The sequence below is a fragment of the Lutra lutra genome, chromosome 18 (assembly GCF_902655055.1).
Source record: "Lutra lutra chromosome 18, mLutLut1.2, whole genome shotgun sequence".
NCBI classification, from domain to species: domain Eukaryota; kingdom Metazoa; phylum Chordata; class Mammalia; order Carnivora; family Mustelidae; genus Lutra; species Lutra lutra.
In genome coordinates, this window is record NC_062295.1 from 22,806,811 (window position 1) to 22,818,356 (window position 11,546).

The following is an 11,546-nucleotide window of genomic DNA, read 5'->3' on the forward strand; positions in this document are numbered from 1 at the left end:
GGTACCCTAGAGAACGCAGCAATGCAGGTTCGCTCACCCTCCTGGCTGGAGTAGGGTGTCCAAACCGGGTCACAGAACCCAGGCTGCGGTGCAGGAGGCGGACACCTATTAGCGCCCGAATCCGGCCTTGTGCAGACTCTGGCCGGCTGATGGTAAGCGCCGAAGCCCAGGACTGTTGGAAAGTGGGGCTTGCGTGAGGGCGGAAGTGCTAGGTTTACGGACTCCTTAGTAAGGGCGGAAGTATTGGCCTCAGCGGAAGTGGCGTCGGTAAGGGCGGAAGCAGTGTGGCTGGGGTCGGAGCTGGGGTTCCATCCCGGCTGGGCTATCGCCCCTTCTGGGCTGCCGCGATGGAACTCAGCGCCGAATACCTCCGGGAGAAGCTGCAGCGGGACCTGGAGGCGGAGCATGTGGTGAGTTGAGCGGCCTGGATTCGTCCGGCGAGGGGAAAAGCGCCCCTGAGGGGCGGGTTTCACACTCTCCCACCGTTCTGCCTCGTAGGAAGTCGAGGACACGACTCCCAACCGTTGCGCGTCCAGCTTCCGAGTCCTGGTGGTGTCGGCCAAGTTCGAGGGGAAGCCACTGCTCCAGAGACACCGGTGAGACCTCGGGAATACCTCGCTCAGCGCGATCTCAGCGCCGGGACCCCAACCCTGGCCTCTCCCCTAAATCTAACTCCCTCGCCCCCGCCAGTACGGTCCTGCACCGTGGACCACAGCCCCAAGGATCCCGCCTTCGTGACCCCTGTGTGGAGACTTAGGCCTCTGCCTCTTTGGTTCCCAAGGCCCGGGGACACAATTTGGGGGATACCTCCAGTCTCCTGGATCACCCTGCCTTCGGAGGCCGTGACTCAGGCCCTGGCCTTCCATTTCCTAACCCCATCTCTCCCCCAGGCTGGTGAACACGTGCCTAGCTGAAGAGCTTCTGCACATTCATGCCTTTGAGCAGAAAACCCTGACCCCAGAGCAGTGGGCCCGTGAGCAGCAGAAATAAGAGACCAAGGCCTGCACAGCCATTAAATTATGAATCAGGGCCAGCTTCTGTGTCAGTGTGTTGTGTGTGGGAGGGTGGAGGGATGCTGAGCTCGAGTCTAGAGCCTGGTTTCTCCCTGCTCTACCACTCTCCATTGTCTTTACCTTGGACAAATCCTTCACACACAGGCCTCTGTGTCCCCACTTATAAAATGAAAGTTCTGTCCTTAAAATCTCTCCCAGGGCAGGCAGCACCGGCCTTCTCTGTAATCCTTGGTGGAGCCCTAGGGACAGTGCAGCTGTTCCTTGGCCATTACCAGGGGGTCCTGCCCTCTGTCAGTTTTCAAGATGCACAGATGGAAAAGTACTCGGGATTTCAGGGCACTGGCCAATTTATCAAACTCCCCCCACTCCCCAGTGTCACCCTAATGTCAGAGGCATAATGGAGGATCCCATGCTTCCCTGCAGGTTACCCAGCCCTTCATGGTCTCAGGGGATGTGGTACCCCAGTGGGGACACCACAACTTCTGGAATGCTGCTGTTTCCTGCTCTGCTGCAGAAAATACAATGACCCTTTAGCCCAGGGCTTTGGGTGGCCACAGTTGCCCCTGGGGAGACCATGAGAGTTTCAGGAATGGAGCTGGGGGCAGGACATAGGGATAGGGTTAAAGCAGGAAAATGAGGCCACCTAGGCCATAAAATCGGGGCACACGATACCCTTGTAGCAGTCTTAAATACAGGTGCCAGGATTGGTAAGGTCTGGCACAGATGGGTTCCGTGGGACCCAGGAGGGGCCAGAGCTCTTAGGGAGTGAGGGATTACAGTCTTGAACCATCCCACCACTCTGTTCCCCTTTTCAGGACTAGTTTCTTGGCCCCAAATAACCATCCCACTTCCTACCTCCCTCTTGTTCCTAACAGAGGGAGAAGGGGCTAGTAAAGCTTGAAGTCATGGTGATGACGGGTTAACCCTTCTCCATTCCTAAGAGGCTTTCCTCAACTTTCCTTGGTCCCTTGGACCAGGGGGAGAGCTACTGACTGAGTGTATTCATGTACGACTTCCATAGGAGGCCACGTCACCACCGCTGTGCGGGAGAGGCTCAGGGAAGGAATGTCACTTTAAGAGGCTCACGTTCCAGATTTTCTGCTTCTCTATCACACCCCTGATTGGATCCATCCACTGCGTTCACAGAGCTGTGATGCTGTCCCTCCCGATTTTATAGAGCACCTGAGGCCTGGAGAGAAGTGACTGGCCCAGGGTCACATGGCTCACATAGAGATTGAGACTCAGATGGGCCAACAGGGACGTCCATGCAGCTGCCTCTCTACACAGGTGGTTCTCTCCCATGTCCTGAAGGGGAGTCAGGGGGTGGTTGAGGCACTTAGTCCTTGCTGTGGTCCCTCTGTGGTATGAGGGGAGCTCTGCCGCTGTGGCCGGGACCCCCATCTAACCCTCAACTTGATAGGGCCATACTGCAGGGAAGACTGGGAACTGGAAGAGGGGGATGGCTCATGACTCAAGGTCTGCCTCCCAGAGGTCCCCCTCCTGCTCTGTGCCTCCCAAGTCCTCACCTGTAAACCAGGGTTTGGTTCTAAGTTTTGACCTCCCAAAAGATCCCCTGATTTTGCTCCCTTGGGCTTGCATTTGAAACGCATCCCGTAAGTGCCATCTTAAGTGTCACATGAGTTCAGTTTCCCCACCACCGACAGTGACCCGTATAGTCTGCATGCAGCCTGTCATGGTTGACCAGGAAAGGCAAATTCTGAGTTATGTGAATTCTTGAGGCCCCAGGCAAGGGCCTTGTGTAGCCCAGATCCTGCCAGCTCTCAACCCACCCAAGCAAGGGGCGGCTGCCACCCACTGTGGCCTGTTCCCTTGCAGCCTCCGGTGCTCGGAAGCATCCCCCCCTGCTCCCGCCATGGGCCAGTCTCATCAAGGCAACCGAGAGACAGCAGGTCAGTTCAGCAGACCCAGCATCCAGGTGACCAGCAGAGTCAGAGATACCAGAAAATAAAGCCATTTTATTATTATTTTTTTATCTGCCATTGTGGCCTGAGGAGAAGGGTGCGAATGGAGGGAGGGCGGGGATGCTGTGGCCCCACTTGAGGCCTTCGGGTCCTCTACTTGGCCTGGACTGTCTCCTCCAGCCTATCCAAGCGCTGCTGTAGCTCCTGCACTGTGGCCTGGAGCTTCCTCATCTCCTCCTCCAGCCGGGCTACGGTGTCCTGGGGTATGTCATGCTGCATCAGTCCCAGCTCTGTCACAGGCTCCCCCTCACCCAGCCATTCCCCCTCTGCCCTCCCAAGAGCTCTGGGGCCAGCCTGTCTCTCAGCAGCTGCCTGGACAGCTGCAGGCCAAGAACGTGAAATCTGTTCTCTGAGGTCTGAGAACTACCCGCTCTTGGCCCCCAGAGGGTCAGCCTCCTTCTACTGGGACAATGACCCCATCAGTAGCAGTCCCTGCCCGACGTGTCATCCCATCCCAACTCCCAGATTCGCATCTGCTTCTCACCGAGCTGGGGGTCCCACTGGCCTCTGGAGCTGTCTTCCTGCGCCCAGTGTCCAGGCCCCGGTTGACCCTCAGCTCCCGGCTCTTTGGAGGCACGTAGCCGTCCTTGAGGGAAATGAGGAGGGGTCCGGCATCCCGGCCACCCAGCCATTCCTCAGCCGTGAGGGCAGCATCGGGCCCTGCAGTGGGTGGGTAAAGGTCCTCCTGGAACAGGTCCGACTGTGGGCAAGGCCAAGGCTGGTTAAGAGAGTGCTTGGGCCACACCACCACCCTGCAACTGTGTGAGGTCAGTGCCCGGCCCAACCCAGAAAGGGACATGGGAGCGTCACCTTTCTAGGCACTGTCATGGCAATGGGCTCACACCTCCGCTCGTGCAGCTTGTAGAATCTGTAGAAATAAGGAGGTGAGCAGCGACCACCGCAGGGCTGGGCTGGAACCAAAGGTCCCCATAGGGTCCAAACAGCCCAGGGTGCGTGCTCAGGTCAGGGTCGGGGTCAGTCACCTGGCGATCTCACACTTGTTCACCTCCAGGCCACGTTTGGGCATGTAACCCATGCCCCGCTGGGACTCCTTGGAACTGAACATGGAGAGATAGTGCAGGAACGGGGCCTCGGAAGTGATCTCGAAGTACCGGATAGAGCTGTCCCCCTGCAGGAGGTGGGTGCGAAGGCAGGGATCAACACCGTGGAGTCCTCTCGCCTGGCCTTTCCAAGTCCTGCCCCATCCCCCCACCTCCTGCCCATGAGCCCCTGCCTGATGGGGACACCTTGCCACAGAGGTAGACTATGTTGGTGTCGGGGTCGAAGAAGGGCAGCAGGACGCCGCTGCTGGTGTCCAGTTCCTGCAGGGACAGTGGCTCCTCCAGGTGCTTCTGCAGAGATGGGCGGTAGGGTGGAGAAGGGGAGACAGGGAACAATGAGCTGGGCCAAGTCAGGCCTGGAAGGAGCCCTGGGCAGGGACTCGGGGTGGGCCCTCGCAGAACAACTAGTGGAGACCCCATCCCACAGAGGGTAAACTGAGGCCCGTGGCTCTGTATGATCAGGCAAGTGGCAGGGCAGGGACTAAGCCTCCTGCGGAGCCTGATCGCCGCTCCCCCACCCAGCGCTCACCGTGTCCCACAGCGCCACCTGCCGCTCACTCATGCGGCTGAAGCCCGTGGTCAGGATCTTTCCATCGGATACGAAGACTGCGCGCACAGGCCGGGTCCCCTCATGGGGACGGTCCTTCTCCTGCAGGAAAAGGCAGGTGGTCAGTCAGGTGCCCACACACACATCCTAAGCACCAGACTCTAGCTGAGGGCGAGAGAGGGCAGCATCTGGGGACCTGGCTGATGGCGTAGGAGGGTGAAGGTCCTAGGGTCAAGGGTCCCAACTCAGGGCAACTCACAGCAACAACAGTGCCTTTGCGTGGCTCGATGATGCGCACGCGCTTGTCCCGGCAGGAGGTGCAAATGAGGGCGCCGTCTCGGCTCCAGTCCACGCTGTAGATCGTGTCCGGGTGCACGTCGGAGCCAAGCGTCAGCACGGCTGCCCCAGTGCCCACGTCCCACACCAGGATCACGTTGTCACAACCTGGGTGATCACATCCCCAGTGTTGGAAAGCCATGAGCCTCCCTCCCTTGCTGTCAGGCAACCGGCCTGCCCCTCTCCTCCCCGCCAGGCACCTGCACTGAGCAGCACATTCTGGGCCGTGGGATGCCAGACCACGATGCCCACACGCTTGGTGTGGCCCTCCAGGGTGACGACAGGCTCCCGCAGGGGCAGTGTCAGGCCCCCGTCAGGGATCTCCCACACCTGCAGAGAAGAGGCCAGTGAGATGGGGGCTCCAAACGTCAGATCCGGGGCTCAAGCCCCACCCCCACCCCCCAGCCCTTGTGTATCCCCCCCCACCCACCGCTCACCATGACTGTGCAATCCTCAGAGCCGCTGGCAATGACGTTATCATTGTGTGGGCACCAGGCGATGTCCAGCACTGGGGCTGTGTGGCCGCAGACCGTGGGTACGTTCTTGTCCACACGTCCAGTCTAGGGAGTAGAGCAGGGCCTCTGAGGGAGGGACTTCTGCTCTCCGAACCTGATCCAGCCTCCCCATGCCCCTTCAGAGAGGCCCAGAGATGAAGGCAGTGGGGTCCCTGGGAGGTTGGAACAAGACCTAGGGCAGGAGGGTTTGTCCTCTGCCTCAGTCCCAGAGGTGTCTCAGAAGGGCTGGCCACAAGTAATACAGGATGGGGGTGTGGGGCTGGGTACCAGCGGCCACACTGGGCCCTGGTCTCGCCTTATTGTCCGACCCTGGCCAAGGTCCTGACATCTCTGCCGGCTCCTTTCTCACCAGTGCCCTAAGGGCTCGCCCTCCCATCCCAGCTTCCCCGAGGGAGGCTTTCCAGGGGGTGATGGGCCAAGGCCCTGGGCCAGGGAGGTTGTATTAAGGTTAGGGTTCCCCAGGGAAATGGGGGATGGGGAGGGGTGCTTCCAACAGGATAGGGACCGGGGAAGTCTGTCCTAACTGGCCCCAGGCAGAAGCAGAGGTTTGGAAATGGCCGCTTCCGGGGACAGCCGCTGCTGCACGGTTTCCGGTGTGAAGAACGGGCCCAGCTCTAGCCCCACAACCACTTCCTCTTCTCTTGGCTTCCATCGGCCCTTTTAAGGTAACAACTTAGGGCCCATCTCCCCTTCCTGTCTCACCCCCCAAGAGCACAGGAGTATGCTGCGGGTGGGAGTCAGCAGAGGGGAAGGCAGGGCAAGTAGGAGCAGAGGGAAGGCAGGTTTGGGGGAGGGGAGAGGGCCTCTCACCTCCTCCCTGGCCCCAGCCGAGGGGCCAGAGCTGGCCTGGGCTGGGGTGGGGTGGGGGTGCTCAGACAGGCCCAGGCCCAGAGCCCCTCCCACTCTGGGAGCACTACTGGGTCTTCCCTGACCCCATGGAGCCCTCTCTGTGCTCCGAATGGGACAAGGCCCCGGGTCTACAGGCCTTGCCGTGTGACCTTTCTGGTGTCACCTGAGCTTCAGTTTCCACGAGACCACTGCACGTAGGAGCTGGAGGAGGCTGAAGGCTCATGTGGCCCAGCTCAGTTTTACAGCTGACAATGCTGCAGCCCAAGAAGGCTTGGTGACAATCACCCAGTCAGGACCCCCACGGGGCCACTGGAGGACCAGAGGCCCCCTCAAAGGGAAGACCACTGCCCCAAGGGCTCCAAGGGCTCACCTTGCCCAGGGGCAGCACGAGGAAGGCCCCTCCCCCACTGGCCTCACAGATCAGGGCCACAAACTTGGGGTTGACAGCACAGAAGCCACTGTCCCAGGTGGTCTGTGAGACGCGCACGTCCTCATAGCACTGGTCGGCCTTGGCGGGCTGTCCAAACACGTGGCGGAACTTGCTGGAACGGACCACCTGCCGGCTCATCCTGCGGGGACGCATGGGTTTGAGGGCTTTTCAGGTTGACTCTGACCTTAGAGTGCCCCCCGTGTCCTCCAGAACACCCCTCAGCTGGTGTTTAAGGTCTCAGTTAACTTCCCCAGCATCAGTTCCCTGGGCTCCCTGCCCCCTTCCCCGCAAACTGCCTGTCTCCCTCTTGCTTGCGGTCCTCACTCCTTCCCGCTCCTGGCTAGCCTGCAAGGCCTGCCTTCTCTGCCCACGCCGGGGCCTCGTGTCTGTACCCTCAGCCGCTCTGGCAGAGCCCGGTGTGGGGGAGCACTAATGGCAGATCTGCCAGACTTTGCCCCTCCTCTCCAATGGCTCCCACTGCCACCCTCTGGGGGCTTGGGTGGGGATAGCCTGGAGGGTGAGTTCTTTCAGTCACAGCAGCCACACTCCACGCCCCCGACACCCACACAGGGAGCTTCCTAAGGGCCTGGGCAGGGCTGGCCTCCCTCCCCTCCTGGCTCAGGGCTGGGCATCCAGAGGGAAGCAGCATGTGGGCCTGTCCAGGAGGCAGGTCTCCGGGCCCCAGAAACAGGCAGATGGCTTGGGTCCCACTTTCTCCTCCTCACACCTCTGCCTCTCGAGTCTGCTGAAGCAGGTGCCCTTGAGTGCCATCTCCCTCTGCTCGGGAACCATGCATGGGAGGGGAGAGGCGGCACTGACTTCTCAGAGGCCCAGTGAAGATGGTTTCCCCAGCCTGGCTGCAGGGAGAGCCTGGCTGGGGAAGAGCGAGTGAGGTGGGGGGGATTGCCTCTGGCCCCCCAGGCTCCGGGCCCCCCTCCTGACACCCAAGAGCATCCTCTTCTTGTGCCAGGTAGGGGCCATGCCACCTGCTCAGAGGGCACCCTCCCAGACCCCACCTTCCCAGCTTCAGCCTTTCTCACGGGGCGCCCGGCTGCCCCCGCCTGCCCTGTGAGGCTCCAGGAGGCTCCGGGTCCACCTGCCCAGAAAGCAGGCAAGAAGCATGTGTGAGAAGAAGTCCAGAGGCAAAGGGATCGGTCCCAAGTGAGAAACCTGGGCCTGCAGAGAGGGGAGCCCCAAAGCCGAGGTTGGGGGACAGGAAGCCATCGCCCCACCCTGCCTTCTCCCCCCACCGCAGGTACCAGGCTCAGAAACCACGGAAAGGGGAACTTGGTCTTTTCTTGTTTTGCTCTCAACCCCTTCCTGTCTCTCCAAGCTCAGGGCAGCTGCGCGGCTCACCCCACCCTGCTCCCTCCCCCACCCCTACCCCCGACGCCGTTCTGGCGCAAGCCAGCCCCCCCACCCCCGGGCTCCCCCACCTCCATCTTGGCTGCGGTGGTCCCTCACCCCGGCCTGTGCACGGAGCCCTGGGACACGCAGATGGACCCTCCCACGCACACTCCCCGCCCCCCCCCGCGAGTCCCCTGCACGCGCGGCGCGGACGGCTCTGTCCCCTCTCCCAGCGGCGCGCTGACAGCCCGTCCGCCCCCACGGCCGGCTTCCGCCGAGCTCACGCCTGCCCCACAGGTGGCCCAGGGCAGCGATGCCCGGTCCCTTGCCCGGGGACCCAGGCTTACCTGCTGCTGAGAGATAGGTGACCCCCCAAATGGAGGAGGGAGCGGAGGAGGAGGAGGAGGAAGGAGCTGGCGGAGCCAGAGACAGCCCGCTGAGGATGCTCTTGTCAAGACAATGAATGAGAAGCGGCGTCTGCCCGCCTCCTTAGGGGTGGCAGCGCCCCTTTGGGCGGAGCTCTTAAAGGGGCTAGCCCTTCTCCGGGCGGAGGCACCGCCTCTCCCCACCCCCCACCCCCGGCCCAGCCCGCGGCCGCCCCTCCCTCCGCCCAGCTCGGCCGCGTCTGCCAACTCCGAACCCAAGCAGATGCTGCCGGCCAGTCGCTGACAATCTAATCGGCACTTTTGTAATGTCAAAATGCAAAAATACCCTGTTCCTTCTTCCCTCCTTCAGTCCGCCCCAGCCCACTCACCATCCTGTCCCTGGCATTCACAGAAGCGCCCACCGCCCGGGCCCCCACGCCCACCCCCAGCTTAAAGCTGCTCTGCCTCTCGCCCCCCAGCCCCAGACCAGGGCTGGAGAGCGGAGCCCCTCCGGGTCTCGCACGGCTCCTCCATTTACAAGCGGTGGCCTTGGGAGAGTCACTTTTCCTCTCCCATCTCGTGTCTTCATCCAGGAGCACCTCCCACCCCACCTGCCTCACAGGGAATGAATGAATGACTCCGGCATTATGGACCCTTCTTCCTGCAGGGGCGGTAGAGGTAGGTCAGGGTCAGGTTCCTGACCCTGAAGAGCTCTCAGCCTCCTGAAGGGAGAGGATCGGAAGGATGGCCCCAAGGATGCTGAGCGGAGGAGGAAGCCAGACTCCATACTCAACAGGGAGGAGGACTCCATTGTCATCCTTGGATTTGGAGAAGGCGTCGGGGCGGCAATGCAGAGGCAAGAGACGCGGACCCCAGAATCAGATTCCTTTCCAAGTTGGGCTCCTGGCGGTCACACCACCGACTGACCCTGGGAAGGCTACTTAACCTCCCTCAGCCTCAGTTTCTCTCTCTGTAAGAGTCATATTTAGCTCAAGAGGTTATGAGGAAAGCAAATTTTGATGTACCTCGTCTGGAGTGTAGCAAGTGCTTATTGAATATTACTACTGTTACCATTTACCGGGTATTTGGGCTGGACCGGAGAAGGGGAAGGGGGCCAACGGACACCACCAAAGGAGGCCTTGTGGGCTGAGAGGCAGCTAAGCAAAGAAAGGCCCAGTAACCTGATTCTTTGAGGGACTGGTTCACATCCCACTGCCACTGCTGATTGGCTGCATGCTCTTGGCCATGAAGTCTGACCTCTCTGAACCTCAGGTTCGTCATCTGTAAATGGGGGATAAATAAGACCTGTCCTGCCCTCTTCACCAAGTGATAAGCCTCAAATGAGACCACGCGTGTAAAAGCGTCCCGCACAATTCCATCTCAGCCACCTGCGTGCCACGGTGCTCCTCACAGCCCACCGCAGGACTGGACTGGACTGGATGGGGATGGATAGTGCCCACCGGAAGTGGTAAGAATAACAAGTGGTGTTTACTGCATGCCGACCGGGTGCAGGGCGCTGTGTCAGCTGTGAATATGCCCCACTCCTTTAGTCCGTGCAACACCTCTAGGGGACAGATACCCCCTCCATTGTGCAAAGGAAACAGGCACACACTGCCTTCCATCCCCGAGCGCCTCCTTGCCCAGCAGAGGATGAGTACATTGGCAAGAGACCTGAAAACCATGGCCCAGAAGCAAGAGCTGGACAGCCGTGCAGAGGGCCAAGCAGGGAAGCACAGAGGCTGCTTTCACATCCCAATGTGGGGTGGGACGGATGGGTACAGGACCGCCACAGAGGCCAGTGGGAGGCCAGTGGTGAAAGTTATGCTTCGGCTTCTCTGCAGGCTGATGTCTGGAGAACACAAGGCTGAGCATCCGTTGGGTGGTGAGGACCCTGCCCCGAGGCTCCTCTTGTGTTTAAGAAGGGGCTGACTGCTCCCGATGAGGGGTGTTGGGACAAGGTACCTGTTGGGTGCTGCTGGCCCAGCATCTTACCAGACCCTCTTTACTGGTGGCCGCATCTGGATTTTCCTTGGGGGGACCAATCTTCCCTCACTGGCAGTCCCTGAAGTTCAAGAGCAGATCCAAAGTGGGCACAGGGCCACAGCTCCCCAGTCAAAGCAATCTTTTCTGCTTGGTTCAGGGACAGGCACTTGACTCAAGGCTATGTAACCGGAAGCTGATTCGTTGGAGCTGCTAGGAAAAAGAGCCCTCTTTCCACTGGGGGTTAGTAAGCTGATAGGCTATAAGGTCGGCACTAGCAGTGACTATTTTGTCACCACATAGGAAAAGTTGGCTGGAATCAGCCCACACAGACAACTGCAGAATCAAGATAGGAAGACTGCCGTATTCTTGACATCCTTTGAGTATCTTGATCGAGCCGTGCCTGAACCCTTTAACCTTTCTGTCACATAAGACATAGGTTCCTTTTTCCACATACGCCAATAAGTTTGAGTTGGATTTCTGGCGCTTACAACTGAAAAAGTTGTAATGGATGGGTACATCCGCTATGGGTACATCCGTTATGGGGAGAGACAGGACCTCCCTCAAGAGGCTGTAGGGCATGATGGAGTCAGAGAAGCCCGGAGAACTACAGCTTCACCATGTCCTGCTGCCCCAGCAAAGTGACATTTCCTCACCTGTAAACCATGCACGGCATCGGTCACTCTCTAGAATGTGTACCCATCCCCCAGCTTCATAATTTAAAGATTATGTTCTTTAATATAATCTTATAATTTTCTCTGTAAAGGTCTTATATACCATTAGATTCCCCCCTCCAGGGCGCCTGGGTGGCTCAGTGGGTTAAGCCGCTGCCTTCGGCTCAGGTCATGATCTCAGGGTCCTGGGATCGAGGCCCGCATCGGGCTCTCTGCTCAGCAGGGAGCCTGCTTCCCTCTCTCTCTTTCTCTGCCTGCCTCTCCATCTGCTTGTGATCTCTCTCTGTCAAATAAATAAATAAAATCTTTAAAAAAAAAAAAAAGATTCCCCCCTCCATTGGCATATTATGGTTTTGTGGCTATTTTGAATGGATTCTTCTTATTCTAGTTGTGACCTTGTTTTCTTTCCTTCTAAAATCACCTTTATTTCCAATAAAATGCATCTTT

At 59.3% G+C, this 11,546-nt stretch overlaps 2 protein-coding genes across 2 annotated transcripts; one reads left to right on the forward strand and one right to left on the reverse strand.

The window, feature by feature from the left end:
• Positions 1-254: 254 nt before the first annotated feature.
• BOLA2B (bolA family member 2B) lies at positions 255-1,033 on the forward strand. The gene is made up of 3 exons (XM_047712735.1): positions 255-410; positions 499-596; positions 891-1,033. Exons 1-3 carry the CDS (start codon positions 348-350, stop codon positions 988-990), a joined length of 261 nt encoding a protein of 86 aa, XP_047568691.1. The 5' UTR covers positions 255-347; the 3' UTR covers positions 991-1,033.
• A 1,936-nt stretch (positions 1,034-2,969) lies between these two features.
• CORO1A (coronin 1A) lies at positions 2,970-8,580 on the reverse strand. Its single transcript, XM_047712720.1, has 11 exons — positions 8,428-8,580; positions 6,674-6,872; positions 5,377-5,499; positions 5,140-5,269; positions 4,863-5,047; positions 4,586-4,705; positions 4,243-4,347; positions 3,979-4,124; positions 3,806-3,863; positions 3,480-3,695; positions 2,970-3,193 (listed from the first exon to the last, which is right to left on the reverse strand). The coding sequence occupies exons 2-11, from the start codon at positions 6,869-6,871 to the stop codon at positions 3,089-3,091; spliced, it is 1,386 nt and encodes a 461-aa protein (XP_047568676.1). The 5' UTR covers position 6,872; positions 8,428-8,580; the 3' UTR covers positions 2,970-3,088.
• Between the last annotated feature and the right edge of the window lie 2,966 nt (positions 8,581-11,546).